Source organism: Monodelphis domestica, chromosome 4, assembly GCF_027887165.1.
Source record: "Monodelphis domestica isolate mMonDom1 chromosome 4, mMonDom1.pri, whole genome shotgun sequence".
Classification (NCBI taxonomy): Eukaryota; Metazoa; Chordata; class Mammalia; order Didelphimorphia; family Didelphidae; genus Monodelphis; species Monodelphis domestica.
In genome coordinates, this window is record NC_077230.1 from 239,679,418 (window position 1) to 239,696,478 (window position 17,061).

General features: G+C 37.5%; 1 protein-coding gene across 19 annotated transcripts in view; it reads right to left on the bottom strand.

Annotated features, from left to right (window-relative positions):
• NCAM1 (neural cell adhesion molecule 1) overlaps nt 1-17,061 on the bottom strand; it is a 438,552-nt gene that overhangs the window by 32,481 nt on the left and 389,010 nt on the right. For 10 of the 19 annotated variants that reach the window (XM_007494803.3, XM_007494813.3, XM_056794385.1 and 7 more), the window contains one exon: nt 16,451-16,582. In XM_007494803.3, the coding sequence (XP_007494865.1) occupies nt 16,451-16,582 (132 nt within the window). Of the gene's footprint in view, nt 1-15,199; nt 15,215-16,450; nt 16,583-17,061 lie in introns of all 19 variants that reach the window. The other 9 variants (XM_056794387.1, XM_056794381.1, XM_056794386.1 and 6 more) reach the window with 1 other exon arrangement.

The following is a 17,061-nucleotide window of genomic DNA, read 5'->3' on the forward strand; positions in this document are numbered from 1 at the left end:
AAAATGAGATACTATTTGTAGAGCACTTAATAGAATGTCTGATACATAATAAGTGAAACATAAATGCTAGTTACTGTTAATTATTTTTATATTTTACCCAGAGCTTAACACAGTTTAGTAAGAAGAAGGCATTTAATAGAGGCTTGTTGAATGAATGAATTCATTTCCTATTTTAAATTTCTTTTTTGCACTAGTAAGGCCAGGCAATTTATTTGTTCATTCTTGGTTCAAGTCCTACCTTTGATATATTGGATGGGTGACCACTGGTCATACCCTTTGTATGTGTAGACACTTTTTTGTCTGAGAAACTCTCAAGACTAAGTTTTAGAAAACATGCTAACCTTCCTTGCCTAGAAGTTCCCTATAACAGTGAAATTACGCTCTATTTATGCTCCTTCTTTCAATAACTCATTCATTCATTCAACTTATGTTTCTTCAGCACCATAGGGAAAGAGGACTTTAGCACTTGCTGATGGGTATAATGTATTTTGAAAAGATTTTTTGCGGGGATAGATTTAGGTAAAGCTTTTCTTAAATCTTCATCAGGGCATAGCTGGGGAAAATTACTAGATTTACTAAAGTTTGTTTTTCCTCCTCTATAATTTCTATTTCCTCCCCTCTCAAATTTTCCATAAATTTATTATTAAAAGTCATCTCACTTCTTTGAAACTAAACTGAATCTCAGATGAATGTCATAATCCTTTAATTTAGGTGACACCCTACATTTCTATCAGGGCCCTTCCAAAACTTTTCCTCTGTATACTTTGGGGTACATCCCCAAATCTATCTCTTAAAGCAGAAGATTTTGCGCCCAATAGACTGACCTTGTCACTGTGGCTCCCTATTGCCTTGAGAATAAAATAAAAATTCTCAGCCCTTTACAACTTGATTCCAGCCTAATGTTTCCAGGCTTATTTACATTAACTTCCCTTCATATACTCCTCAAATAGAATATTCATTGTTCCTGAACTCAATATTTTGTTTCATACCTCTTCACATAGGCTGTTTTTCAAGACTGCATTCCCTTCTCTCAAAATCCTTATATTCCTTCAAGGTTTGGCATAAACGGAGTCCCCTTCAAGAAACTTTTCCTGTCTCTTTTAGTCTTATTGCCTGTTTTCTCCTCAGCTCTACCTCAGTTCTAACACAGTATATTACATGTTGCTTCCTGACTGAATGAATACCACCCTTTGGAAGATAGTTGAAAAGATGGCTGTTCTCTCAAGGACAAGAATATGATCTGATGAGGACCAGATAATTGAAGCTCTCAGTTTTTCTATGGAGCTCTCTATGGCTTTTAAAGTATTGGTTAAATTTTTATAGATGAACTCTTTCATGTTTCCAGGGTAACTGCACATAGAACTTGCCAAGCTTCCAAAATCTAGAACATATCTGTCTTTAGGCACTCTAGTGTACACTCTAGTGTGTGTGTGTGTGTGTGTGTGTGTGTGTGTATACACACATACACATTTCTGCAACGTCATTTGCTTTTTTTTTACTAAAGAATAGAGCTATACAGAAATAACAAAGGGGAAAAATTATGAATGGCTTGCAGTGTCTATTATTTAATAGGAAGCTTCTGGTGATGGCTAGTACTTAAGGAAAAAGTTTAAGGCTGTTCACTGAGTAAACCAATCAGTAAACAGAGGTGAGCATAGGAGCCTAGGGAACTTCTGGTATACCCAATAACCAGTTTGTGGTTTGAGAGTTATTGCAAAAGGTTGTGGAGCAAGATTTAAAACTGCAGTTGTGTGATTTCAGAATTTAACAAATCTTAGGTTTATGATATTTATGATCTATAATGATTTCACAGGAAAATCATGTCAATGCAAAAAAGAATTCTTTCAAGAGTTTAAAAAGATAATGGTTTCAATCCAATGTGATGTCCTTGTTACTGTTTGTGGGTTAACATTTTTATTGCTAAATACAATATAAATATCAAAGATCTCAGTAGGAAATGAGATCAATACTTATCCAAGTCCACCCATTCAGGTATCTTGTAAATGGGATCAAATTAGGGCAAAGTCTGCCACTATTTGGACAGTACATTCATTATGCCTATAAAGATGAAGCCATCATAGGAGAAAATACAATGAAAAGCTCTGCCACACACAGGGAATACAAAACACACACACACACACACAGGAACAAAGAACATGCAAGACATATTATCCATGCTTTTGTTCCTTGTAGATGTCGCCCAATCAGCTCTCAGAGAAGTGAGGTCAAATAGGGACCACTTTCAAGCATGCATTGATGCTGGAGGTTATTTGTGTTAGTTTTCTTTTGGTAACACACCCAAGCAACTTGCTTTCCAAGTTGCAATTCAAGGCAAAAACTCTGTAGACACAGAGAGGGATGGAAGCACCTATGGATTTTCAGGGCAGTTCTAAAATCGGCATATAACAGGGGAAGCAATGGGGAGAGGCTTTCTTCATTCTTTGGAGTATATACTGAAAATGTTCAATAAGGCTGCTATAGTAACAATATAAACTGGAAATCTTGTCACTGCTTTCAGAAGTTTAATCAGGCTGTTATTTTATTTCCTGTGATATAAAGATAAAACATTTGTTCTTGTCTACACAGAGATCTCCACTAAGGGTAAATTGCTAAGTGACATTTGGGTTAGGCTATTTTTTTTTCCCCTCAGGAGAGGCACTTTTGAAAAGTGACACCTCAAGAAGGACAGTTAAGTTGCCTTGAACTCCTTATGCTTCTATTTTATAATGTTTTAGCTATTTTTAAAAAGCCAACATTCAATTCTGCATTGCTTCATGCTTGAAAAATTCTTTCCATCTTAGACAAATTCCCCTTTTGGATCAGGAGAGTTAGAGAAATAAGGTCCCTCAGAAGCCATTGAGTCTAACCTTTTAATTTATACTCAAGGAAACCTAGAGGTAACATGGCTTTCCTACAGTCATGGATGTAACAGTATTGGGACCCAAATCCAGTGCTCTTTTCATTATTGTACTGCTTTTCCTTAAAATTTTCTTCTGCTAAGAGGCTGATATTTAAATTTTCAGAAAAAAATGCATATAGTTTTAAAGTAAGACCAGGTCTTTTAGTACCTCTAAGTCAAAAACAATGATGATAATGATGACAATAAGAACAATATTATGAATATGAAACCAAGTGAAAATAGAGCTTTTTACTATGTGCCTGTAACATAGTAAGGGCTTAAAAAATGCTTGTTGACTGACTGACTTGGTGGAGATCATTTTATTCTAGAGAAAGAGTCACTCAAGTTTGGGTTCTAGCTTCTGGTTTATACTTGCTTGATTAGGGGCTAAAGTTTATGTTAGTTAAATTCACTGGAGTAGCCAAAGGCAGCCAAGGCATCAAACTATTTTTTTTTATCATGTCATCAAGGAGAAATTCTGAATTCTGCATGCAAATCGAGGGCAAGGATGATGCCATCTTTGGGGAATTTGAGAAAGTGACCATCCAGAGGCCCCCTTGGTTAGGGTCTGGTCCCAGGTTTATATTCCACGAATCAGAACAAAGAATTTTACCTTCTGTTCACCACCGTGGACGACATCGTCAGCACCATGCAAGCCACATGACAAAGTCACATGATACGCACGTACATGATTTGGTTGAAAGGAAAGTAGAGGAGGTCACATGGAAAATACAAAAAAATTAAAAAACTGATGTAAACAATGGGCAGGGAAAAATCAACCACAAAAATCACACACTGAATAAAAGGGAAACCAAATTAAATCAGCAGCATATATCATATACATCCAGAAAGACAGTAAAATTGCCTGGAAAGAGAAGAAAATTGTAAAACCATGGAAAGCGTTAACAGTTAACATCATTAGGGGTTAGGCACAGCTGCGACACTGCTTATGGATGCCACATCGAGGAGGAGCGAGGGAACTTTTATTGGGATGGAGAAGTGTTTCCACCAAGGGCACTGATGTCAAGAGGCATTCCAGGAGACTGTTAAAGGAAAAGAGAGAAGCAAGACATTATTCAGAGATTTCAGCAACATCCTCAACATCCTGGAGAAGAAATGGTCATTGGGACTGTCCATTATTCATCAGTTGGGGAGGGAGAGAAACCTCAAAACCTTTTAGGAAATGGCTAACATTTCTCAACTCAAGTGAAGGAGAATGGGAAAGAAGAAAGTTTAATTTTACCTTGGTGTTAATGAATGGTATGGTTGAGAACCAGGCACAGGCCTGAAGGAGTGGAAAGCTTTGCTTAGAATTCTCAATGGCTTTTGAAGTATCCTTTTTTCTATTCTTTGCTCCCAAGATGTTGAATGGGACTTGCTCCATGAGCTTTTTACATTACACCATAGGATCATAGAACAGTATTAGATTGTAGGCTCTAAGGCTGGAAGGGACCTCAGAGTCCATCTGATCTATTTTTCTCCCTCATTGTATAGTTAAGGAAACTGTGTAAAGTAATTTGTTCAAAGTCATATGGATATTAATCAGTCAGATAGGACCTGAACCCGGCTCATCTGGTTTAGTCATCTGACTGAGCTAGTTTTCTTTTCACTGTATTGTGGAAAGTCAGTGCACCAGAAACAGATGACTAAATGGATTGGGTTTTTACTGATGAGTAAAAGCCCTTTAAATCTTTGTTGCTTGTCAGATTTTTCCCACCTTTTAGTATCCAATAGCTTTATTGCCAATGCCTTCCTTTGTATCTCTAGTGCTTAATATAGTGTCCAGCATACAGAAAGTGTTTAATAAATCCTTGTTGACTGATCCCTTTCACCTTTTCATCTCCTCTGAAAAGTTGTCCATTTGTTTCCTTTGTATTTATACTTCATTTTATTCTAGCAATCACTATTCACAATCATCCTTTTGGATGGCCCTCAAGATTTAGTATAGAGGTGAAGTTCCTTCCATACTTTCCTTTTAATAAAACAATTTTGTAGCCATCTTCTGGGTATACAGACAACTGATAAATGCCTTTCTCCCTCATCATCCTAAGACTTTAGATGTCAAGACATTAGAGACAAAGTGAAGTGGAAAGAAGGGAATGGGTTCTTCCTCAGGGGCTGAAACTACAGCTTCTGTCAACACTCACCGTGGAGGGCTAGGACAAAAATGCATTGTTCTTGTCTATCCCATATGGCAGGAATGTTACCCTGAAGCCCAAATGAGTTGGCTGAGAATTTGTTATTTAAACAAATACATGGGACTGCAGATAAAATGCTTTGTCTATGCTTTTAGATGAATGACTATGTTGTCAAGTTCCCAGTTCAATATTTACAATATGGAGGATGAAGGGAATGGATAGTTGCCCTTGGCTGAATTTATTGTAATGCCACTTTGTTCTATTTATGGAGTGAATTTGATATTTCAAAACAAATTTCAGGCCTCAATCCCCTTTAGGTTGTGGGCAGTTTTTATTATTTTGTTGTTTTGTATTGTGATGGCCAAAGAAGAGGAAATGTCTAACTGGGAGGGTGTAGGTAGTCTAGGTTCATATGGTCTTCTTGGTAAGTTGTGTACTACCATCTTTACTTAGGTCAAAGAAGGAGATTTGACCAAAGACATGGGCATAGTAACCATATTTTCCAACCCCCAAATTCCAAACCTTTGGAATAGCCTCCTTAAAGTCCTTGTTCTTAATTTTGAAATCAGGACTTTCTTGGAAAGTTCAGTATTCTGTAACCGAGGATCTCTGAATTGAAGGTTCAAATTCTTTTGTTCCTTAGTTCTTAGGAGCCAGGCTTATTTGTATACACAACAAGATGGTCTGAAAATTTAAATCACATAAAGAAACTAGAGAGGGCCACACCATAACCTGTGCCCTTTCCTTTCATTTGAGTCACTTGGTTCCTTACTAATTAGAAGAGGTGTCAAAGTACAAACAAAAAGAAATAGGAAATAGCTTATTTATACTCAAATCCCAATTCTCCTCTGTTTGCCCATAGATATTCTTCACTTCATTCCACAATAACTCCCAGTTTGTTTATTTGTTTGAATTTGTCTTCCTGTAAGTGATTATGATCATGTGAAGCTGAGACTCCTTGACCCCTTTATTTCAGGACAATTTCTACCAAGAGTTACAATTCTGAGGGTCAAGTCACTATAAAAATAAAAATGAAGGGAGGTCGTATTCACACAAGGTCTTTTAAATTTCCTTCTCTCTTGATGCTACAAATATTTATCTAATCTTAGTGTAGAAAAGGATGATTTGAACCTCCCTCCTTGCAAAAAAGCAGAAAAGTAACAAATAAAATTGAGGCATTCCTTCTAAGAGAAAAATCTGGGTTTATTCCTTTACCTCTGAGGAGAAAACATTTAACCTGAAATGATGCAGTATGTAATATGCAAAACAACTAGTACAAATTCAAGTATATCATATTGAATTCTATTACTTGATGACTGACACACACATTATGCTCAAATTGGAAAAGGTCAGAAACAAAATGCTTTTCTGTAAGAAATGAAGGCACTGTTAGTTGTGCTCTTTATACAAATGCAAAAAGCCACAGCCTGAATTCAGCACACATATAAACACACACACACACACTCAGTGCTACTCTCTGCTCTGCTCGCTAGCAAAATGAAACACTTCTACTTCAAAAGGATCAGGAATTAAAATTCTGTGTGGTGCACACACAGAGAGAATGCTGAGAAAGGAGGTTGTAAGCTGTGTTCTTGAGTAGAAAAGGAACAATTTCATGCAACACATCAAACCATAGAAGTCTTCTTACTCTCTCTTCATAAGGAATAGAAATCTCAAGGGCGAGGAGAGGGATGGTGGAAAGATGCATGCTTTACATCTTTGATTTTTTTACTTTTCACACTCAAGCATAAAATATACCATCGTGTAAGGGATGAACATAGCTTAATTTCACTCCACACTCACAGTTACTTAAAAAAAAAAAACACATATCCACTATTTTCCTCCTCTTCTATTCACGGTGGTCCACACCCATGCTCTGTCCTATCAGGAAACCTAGGCCCTCAGCATCCAAAATCATCTTACCATGTCGTTATGAATAAATATGAGCTTGTGGCCAGTCAGCTTTAGTGCCCCCTCAGCTGAAAGTTAAATGATATGATCTATGTACGCAGATACAAAATGGATCTATGATATATCCTTGCACTTGGGTAGATTATGATCCATCCATAACTTAGTAACTAAGCCCTAAGGGAGTTTCTTTAGTGACTTGCTGGAGGTCATTCAGCTACTGAATATCAAGTCAGATTTGAAACTCTGTCATCTTAAATCCAAGTCCAGAACTTAATATACTATATAAAAATGCTTCTATAATTCATGTACATTGTTTATGTACACATAATAATTATATAGACTTGATGATAATGTAAAATGATGATGATGATAATGACAAAATACTATATTATAATTAGAAAGTTAATTTATAATATATGGGTGATTTGTTAACAGCATATATTATATCTATAATTTGTTGTCTATTATATCATAGTAATTACATAGGAAATATAGAATTATATATATTTTATTATTGATATTGATAATTTATTATTATGTTATATAGATATAACATTGATAATTTGTTGTCTATTATATGGTACTATTTATATATTATATATTTGCAAACAAATATAACACCTATAATTTATTATTGGTTATATTATAATAATTCTATATTATGCATAATTATAATATATAAATCATTATATATTATATAAAAATATATATTATAAATAAATAAATATAATATTTAATAATAAATATGAATATCTATAATTTATTATCATTATTACATTATGATAATTCTAATATAGTATAAATATAATTATAAATATAGAACAATAAATACAGTTTTTAATATAAATATAAATAAATATTCTTGTCCTCTGGACCTGCAAATAGCTCATGACAAACAAGAACCCAGTTTATTGGCTTCTCTTTTAAAAATTTATTTCTCTTTTTAAAACCTTTACCTTCTCTCCTGATATTAACTCTAAGACAGAAGGGCAAGGGTTAGGTAATGGGGGTTAAGTGACTTGCCCAGGGTCACACAGCTAGGAAATATCTGAGGCCATATTTGAACCCAAGTCCTCCTGACTCCAGGCTTGGCGCTCTATCCACTGTGTTACCTAGCTGCCCCTCTATAGTCTTTCTTGATTGCATGCAAAAGGAAAGGTTGAGAGGAGACAAATGTGAGGCTCCTTCCAGGCTCTGCTTGTATGCCCTGGTCATGAAAGTATGTTTTCAGAAAGCAGCTATTCCTCACTGCACTCTGATTTTCCTGGCCCTTTTCGTAAGATGTCATTTCTTCCTGATCCTTCCTTCACTCTCTCCCTGACCAGCTCTCCTTTATTACAATTTTTTGGGCATTTGTTTGAGTAAATTGAGGAGTCAGCATCCCAGGAGATGCTCTTCCTTCATCGCATCCCTTCTTTGTCCCTTTCTCTGTTCAGCCTGACAGTAAATGGGGACTTGCCATTTCCTATGCAGTGTAGCCTTGTAATGGCAATCCAGGTGTTCCTTGCTTAAGGAGTGTTTGCCCTCTTGACAAAGAAGGGAGAGCGGCATGCTTACACAACCATGCTAGGCTTAGAGTCTTCATGCAGTTACAACTTGCTGCTTAATGAATGAGTAAATCACAGGGAGGAGGGCTCCATTGCTTTAAACTGAAGTCTGCTCTCTGTCAAGTGACACTCAGAGGCCTGGTTGAGAGCAGCTACTTTCTGTACTCACTAGTTGGTTCTGTGGCTGGAAGGGCAGGAGAAGGCCAGGTTGCTATGGGAACATGAAGGACAGATAGGACAAAGAAAGGTGAGGCAAAGCATGGGGATAAATTATAGATTAAAAAAAATATATGTATCTACATAGATATATGTTTAAAAGCATTGTAATGAGGTAAAGGTAGTGACAATTAAGGAGACATTTTCTTCTTCCCCAGGGAAGGATTTATACATACATTAAATAAATATACATATATTCAATCAGAAATATATTAAATATATTAAAATAAATTATAAAATATAAATATATTAAATGAGGATTTTAAAATGGAAATTATTTAGATATCTTGATGAAAAGGGCTGAACCTGATAGAAAGAAAATGTTAGGCGATGGGAGTGGCCCTAAGCTGATATGAGATAGGAGGGGTTCCTTTGTCTCCTTCACATAGCAGCGAGGCTTCATCCCTCTGGTAGAGCAGCCTACCTCTGATATTAAAGTGGCATCACCTTCTGTTGTTTTCTGCCAGGACACCACCAATATTTTGTACCTGCCCTAACTGTCTGTTAGCATCTGCTTTTGCCCAGTTTAACATTTTGGAAACCACAGTGGTGGGGGCTCTAAAGCTAGCAAAGCAGGGCACTCTGGATCCCTGTGCTTTTAAGAGTATTTGAAGGAAAATCACCACAACCATAAAATGCACGGGATCAGAGATAGGTAAGGCTCAGCTAGGATGACTAGGAAATATTAGTGACAGGTTTGTTGGCGCTCGGTTCAGGGCAGGCAAAATGGGATTTGACAATTTTAGACTCAGTCCTGACCACCACAGAATAACTCAGAAAGGAATATGTTAACTCCCATTTTACAGAAGGAAAAATGGAAGCACCCAGTCAGGGGCAAAGGTGACTTGTTTCTAAATAAACATTGCTAGGCACAAGGATGTTCAAACACTAGGCCAGGTTTTCATCTGTCCCATTGACACAAACATTAAGGAGAATAATGCATTTATCGGTAAGACTAACCCCAAATGAGTCCCTGTCTACTTCAAAGTTCTAAACTCAACTAGTTAACTAAAATATCATGTAAAAAAGCAATCTCCCAAATGATTTATTTTTCTGTCCTTCTCGCCCTTACACCTCAGTACACACATTACTCTTGACTATTTGGGAGGGGGGAGTAAGCCAAGTTTCTCCTCCAAATGTCATTTGTGGCCCTACTCCACTAAAGATATGCTAGATAGTGCAATACGATGGTGGTATCAGAAACAGTGACCTGCAGGGGCTTCCTGCACAGAGCAATGCCTTTTAACTGCTCCCTTCCTGGGAAAGCTCATTTCCCATGAATCCAAGAGGCCTGATTCCTCTTTGTCAGGAGGTTTGCTTCCCTCAAGCCCAACTTATGGTATCTACTATCCAGATACCAACTGAGTTTAATCATCACCTGGCTAAGGAGATAACATTAGGCAGACTGCACTGCAGCTGGTGGAAGGCAACATGCAGAGAGATGGATGGGGGAAAGTGATACTCACTGTCTGAGGCAGACAATGTAGTATGGAAGGAAGGACTAGCAGGAACCACTAAAAAAGAGAGATGAAGTAAAATAGGGAAGACATTTGACCAAAGCACACAGTTACAGAATGGGAACCAGAAAAGCAAAATCCAGGGCTGTTGATATGAGAGCAGTTGTGCAGGAAAACAATGCCAGTAAAAAACAAAACAAAACAAAAAACCGTGAGGGCTACTACAGTCTTACTATCTTCAAAATAGAAAATCATGAGAATGTCAAATCCTGTTACTTGGGTAAGAGGTTTTATTTGTGAACATCTGCTAAGATCATAAGAATTCTCCTAAACGAGGAACCAATTATATAAGAGCAGCTGTCATTATAACAAAATTGGTGGTGGGGGTGGTACAGAAGATTTCTTAGAATTCAGGTTAGGAGAGATAGGGTTATAGGTCAAGGACTTTAAATGGTTTGGTCCCTTGTTTGGGGTCAAGTCTTATATTCCCTTTGAAATGAACTATAAATTGCCTTCCTTTACATTTGAGGATTCTCCCGATATGACATCTGAAAAAGTTAAATTATTTAATTTTTCATTACTATTGAATGGTTTTTTGGTTTGGAATTATTTACAGTTTGGACTATTGAGGTAAACACCAATAACTCTATCTCCCCATCCTCTTGAAAAAATCCCCTGGGACATTTGCATACTTGAATGGATAGCCACGTGGTATATGACCAATGATCTGAAACATGTGTCCATAAACTTTCCCATAGAAAAAGATTGAGAAAGGTGGGAGGAAAGACAAACTTGGCTTCTTTTTATGGCTTTAGCAATAGCTTGAAGTTCAGAAGTCTACACATTTCAATGCTGAATATGTAAAGGATGTCCCACAAAATAACAAATCACAGCGCTCCCTTTGAGAACTGGGTTCCAACTTGGACCAGGTAGAGAGGAAAGTCCATTAACATAAAACCAACACATCCCACTGCCCTGATTAGATCAAGAAACTCATGATTTGGTCTTCATTGTGCCTCCAGAGGGGGGCACCTCAACCATGAAATTAAAAATCCACTCAAATCAAAACAAGAAATACAATTGCCACAGTGTGGATTTTGAGATTCTGAGAACTCAGGCAAAAGTGAAAAATTTTGGCTTCAATTACTGGGATAATTGCCTAAATGCTTGACTTATGCAACGTGCTAGATTTTTATGAGCCTTTACCACAACATCCTGCTCTGCAGTTTGCTCTTATTTGAAACCATGCAATCTTGAAGGAATCATGCAAAATAAAACCCTAAATCACAGAGTCATCCTGGATCTCCATCTTCATTATATGAAGCCATTTTTCCTGTTTTGTTTTTTGGCACAGCAGCAAGTGATGAGGTAGTATCCAAGCAATTACATTCTAAAGGTTAGTGACTCAATCACGGGGGAAGAGTCTAATGACAAATTTTAACACCATCTCTTTTAGTCCTGTTTTCTTTTAGCATCTTCAAAAGGCAACCAGCCCCTTCTAAATCAGGCCTGGATCATGTAGTTTCCATCTAGAAAGAATCTGTTGGCACACAGACACTTGCTAAGCACAAAACACAAACACTGCTGGTCGAATGAAGCCCATTTCCAAAGCCAATGTTCTTTATTTAAGTGTTTGGAATTAACTCCCCTCCGCCCCCCAACCACCACCACCCTGCACCATGAGGAGAAGCCAAGGAATTACCAAACAGATAAGAGATTTTCTAGTAAGCTGCAATTTCAGGAGTAGGATAGGTCTTTGTTCAGAATTTTGTGGCCCTCCTGAGCTTGATTTACAGATACCCTGCAGAACCATCACAGCTTTTTCATGGTAATGGAGCAGAAAATTATAATAGAGAAGCCTATCAAGGTCAGTCTAGAATTAGAGCTGGAAGAGACTTTAAAGGTCATCTAGTTCAGGTGATTTGCTCAGTCACACAAATGACAAATCTGGAATTCAAAACCTGGTTCCTCATAGTCAAGAAGTCATTTGTGTGAACAGGTTGGCTTATGAATGTCAGAGACATTTGAATCAGTCTTTTCTCATAAGATACATAAATGGAAAATGATCATAGCTTTAGAAGTGGAAAGGACCTTATAGGTCACAAAATCCAACTTCATTATTTTACAGATCAGGAAACTGAGGGCAGAGCAGTTTAATTACTCACTCAAGGTCAGACAGCACTGGCTTATAATAGAACATCTTCCAGCCTACAGAATTCTGAGGAATCTGACAGAAAATTGGACCCTAGCCAAGATGTTAGATCTGACTTTTTTCTCTAAAAGAAAAAGAGTTCCCTTATCCTGTGGCTTGGAGTCCAAGGAACTAGGCATCTGTATATGTTTTTACTTTATCTTTTATAGGAGAGACAGGCCAGTTCTGGGATCTGAGTTAATGTTCTAAATTAAACCCATCAGTGAACTTGATTCTTTGTGAGCACCTCCACTGTCTTTTAAGGATGGCTTGCACACAAAATTGTGGTGACACTAGCTCAGACAGCCTTCTTGTTTTTCCAAGGAATTGAATTCAGTCTGGCTCAGCCCTATTGAACCTCATTACTCCCTATGATAAAGAGCAGGTAGGGTTTCATTACAGCTAGGGGAAGAGTTATCCTTCTGCTTTATCCTTCTATAGGGCAGGTATAAATGGCAGCATAATATCTCCTGGGTTAAGTTCTCTCCTAAACTGATCTCATTAGGCTTTGTGTATGAAAGGCAAGACACCTCTTTAAAGCAATCTTTAATGATAGTCCTGCTTCTCAAATATGTCTCCTTTATTCCAATCTGCTCCTCCTCAGGCCACACCTTGATTTGCTGAAATAAAAAATAATCACTCTCTTATCTCTATGACTCTGACTTGTGCAGTTTTCTTTTTAACTCTTTAGCCATAACTTTAAGATATGACTGAGGGAGATCCACTTTTATTACTCTGATAATGATACTGAATCTAAAAGCAATTTAATTTTGGCTGCCTCATCAATTTCAAGGTCAACATGAACTGGAAAGCTGACCCCAACATTTTCTAAATCACATTTTTGAAGATCTGTGTGCCATCAATGATACATTTTCATACCACTAGAAAAACCAAGAATTTAAATGTCTCTCTTTTTTATTTGTATTTTTTTAAAAAGTTTAATTAATTAATTAATTTAGAATGTTTTTCCATGGTTACATGATTCATGTTCTTTCCCTCCCCTCCTTCCATTCCCCTCTCATAGCCAACACACAATTCCACTGGGTTTTACATGTGTCATTGAACAAGACCTATTTCCATATTATTGATATTTGCACTAGAGTGATCATTTAGGGTCTACATTCCCAATCATATCCCCATCAACACATGTGATCAAGCTCTCTCCTTTTTTCTAAACAGCCTTTTAAAGTTTAGTATCTAACAGTTTCATGTAATCAAGGATTGGACTAGTTTTCTGAGAAAATTAAAGTTTTCTTGCTTTTTTTTGTTTAAGACTAAGTCAAAGACATAGTAAATGGTTTGGTATTGAGCTATGAACTGCTGAGCTAGTGACTCAAAAAAAGACCTTACCCCTTCTTTGGCATATATGAGCTAACATTCAGTCAAGAGATGAAACCTGGGAATTTCATTTTAGGAATAGCCAAGTCACTCTGACCAATCTCCCTCCACCCATCTCTCTCTTTTGCTTTTCTTAGACACTAATAGACTAAAATACCAGCTTATAACTACTGTCAGCTGTCAGTCTAATTTGACATTTCTTTTTCCTCCACTCTGGCTTCTTTCTTATCTCTTTGTCTTAGGAGCCAACTCTCATGAAAGAATGAATTTAACACTTACTAGAAATATGAGGACACCCATACTGAGCTAGTAAGTTTTTGCTGTTGCTGCAATACTTTGGAATAAATTAAAACAGACGGGTCTGAAATCTTTAGGAACACTAGCTTTAACAAGAGAAGATATCAAAGTGTTTCTTGATTAACGATCCCTTGACAAACTACTTTTGTACTGAACTTCCTTCCTCTATTCTCTGGCATTCTGCTTCCTTAGAAAGGGCAAATCCAATCTATAAAGCAATAGTGGTTCTTCCACATTACAGATTTCCCTCCTTAAAGTTCATATTACAATTCTGGCACCTTGAAGAATAGGATGTCTTTCTCTTCCCTTGTCACTGGGGTGCGTTCTTTACTTAAATCTTATGGCTTTAATAAATGCTTCCCATGGATCTTAGTGCTGGTCTTTCATTCCTGGTTGACCAGTACTAGCTAGGTTGTTAATCACTGATCACAATTTACTGCATAGCAAAGGTCCCAGAATGATCAGAAACCAGAGAATACAATTATCAGGAGCTGACAATCCAAATTCCTAAACAGCAAATCGTATAATGTGCCCCAGTGCCTTGTATTCTGTGACACGCCATGCCCATGAAGCCAGTGCTGTATGTAGACAATCACACATTCACAAATCCAGTTCTTCCAAATGAATTTCTTTTACCTCGAGCTGGTCCTTCCTGGCTGCCACAAGATGGTCTATAGTAAATGAAGTGGCAACAAGTTCATTTCTCTCTCCTAAGAATGAGCATGGAAATCTCACCAGATGGCTATGACCTTTGGATAACTCTGGGTGACAAATTTATTAGGACATGGCAAGGGAGAGGAAAAACCAGTGTTCTCTCTTTTGCATAATTAGCTAACATTAGGAAGGGTGATGACATGTTATTTGGTTATTCCTCATATTATGAGACAACTTTCTGCCATGCACTGCAGGTAAAAAACAGTGATTTTTACCATAGAGGGACCGTAACGAGCAAAAAAAAAAATACACATTAAAATATTGCATGCTCTAAAATGGGAATTGTTAGCCTCCTGGTATATCCAAGACAGTCACATGAACAAGAACACGATTTCTACACTAGTGTCAGTTTTGTTAGGACCTGGACAATATGATCTACTTCAGTTCCTACAGGGCAAAAAATGAAGTTTGGAGCTAAATTAAAAACTATTACAAACATATGTTAACATAATTCTATGGAAACAGGCAGAGAGGTATGAAGAGGCACTTACGTGAAGGAGGGGTGTCTGCAATTTCCCATGGATGGAACACAGAAGAAAAGAAAAGACAAGAGACAGACCCAAGGAAAAAAAAATATAAGATGTAAAAGAGATGAATAGAATTGGCAGAGTGCATGGAGCTGGAAATCAAACTCATATATCTGTTCAGTGGAAATCCAGCTAAAGGTACAATTCCTGCAGAAAGAAGATATGGCAAGCTTTCTAATATTGTGCAGGAGTTGGAGCTGACTATTTCTGCAGTCCCAACAAAATTTCTGGCTTCACAAAAAGAACCTGAAAGATTCCAGTGGGCATTCTCTAATTATAGCAGCCAGAGGGGTGTGTGTGTGCCTAGGAACTCTTAGACCACTCAAGAAAGGCCATATAGACAAGGAAGATTTCCAAGGCTTGGGAGATGTCTAAGACAAGGGTCTTAGTGTGAGGAAGAGGATGCTGCTCTAATAGGACATTACCATAACAAAGTGAGAAAACATTTGGTGGTGAGGGAAGGAAAAGCATGCAGGACTTTTTTTCTTTCTTTCTCTGTTTTCCCTGGGGAAAGTGAGTAGAAGGAAATGTTGAAAGGAAACACTGAGTGGACCCAGGAAGAATTGGCCATCAAAAGCCTTGGATCAAGGCCAGATGGAAGGAATATTGAAGGAAATTAAATTCCAAAATTCATGGTTGAGGATAGGAGGGGAAGACATCAAAGGGCAAGAGTGGTACTTCCTTATCTTTTTATGACATTTTTTTTTGGCCTTTGTTCATATATGCCTCAAGGATGTCTGTTTTTAGGGCAATTTAATATCCATGTTGTGTTTCAAAAAATCTAGAATTAATGGAGTTAGGGAGTAAAATTAATTTCTGGATAGCACTGCAATTTAACTGTACCTAAATTTGCTCTTCGAGTTAGTAGATATTTGAAGTGCATGTGATATGTTAAAGTTACAACTAGCAAACCCCAGTGTGACAAACTATTTAGCTTTTTTGGTTTGTTTTACTACCACGTTGCTAGATTTTCTGCCTTTCTGCCATCCTAACTAACTTTACTAGCTAATATGACAGTGTTCCCTTGAGAGAGGGAAAGAATTAAAGTAAGATGCACATCCACAATCAACATAGGCTAGAGTACTGAGAGATGAAACTGGGGAGATCTAAAAAAGAAACAGCTGTGGTCTTCAAGGCCAGTCAGGGTAGCTTTGTGCTCATGAGGAGAGGAAATGTGAGAGTGGGGAGGGAGGCAGAGGAGCTAGCTTTACTTACGGACTGGCTGTGTTTTGAATTCGGAGACTGCACTGATCTCCCCCAATCCCTTTCCATTGAGGGCGGACAGTCGGACAGCATAAGTTGTCTCTGGCTTCAAGCCCATGATGGTGATGATACCTTCCACGTTTGCTATTGGGAGCACACAAGAGAACAAAGGGGAGGAGGAAATGATCACAAATGAGCCAAGAGATTTTTAGTCAAATCATCATTCAGAAAAACAGGTCACAATATCATAGAGGAGATAATTCAGAAGACAGTTAGAAAACCTTAACATTTTGGTTTCTTTTTTATTTCAGCCCTGAGGTCATTCCAAGTATATGTTCCCTCACATAAACTGAAAAAAGATGAAGATATCATGGGAAAAATTAACTTTTGTTTCTTTTCTTTTTTTTCCCTCTCAACCATTACCTTTCATCATTGAATCAATATTATAAATTAGTCTCAAGGCAGAAAAGGAGTAAAGGCCAGGCAGTGTTGGCTAGGTGACTTGCCCAGAGTCACTCATCTAGGAAATATCTAAGGCCAGTTTTGAATCTATGACCTTCCATCTCTAGGCCTGGTTTTCAATCCACTGAGCTACACTGTCCCCCCACCCAGAATTAATTTTC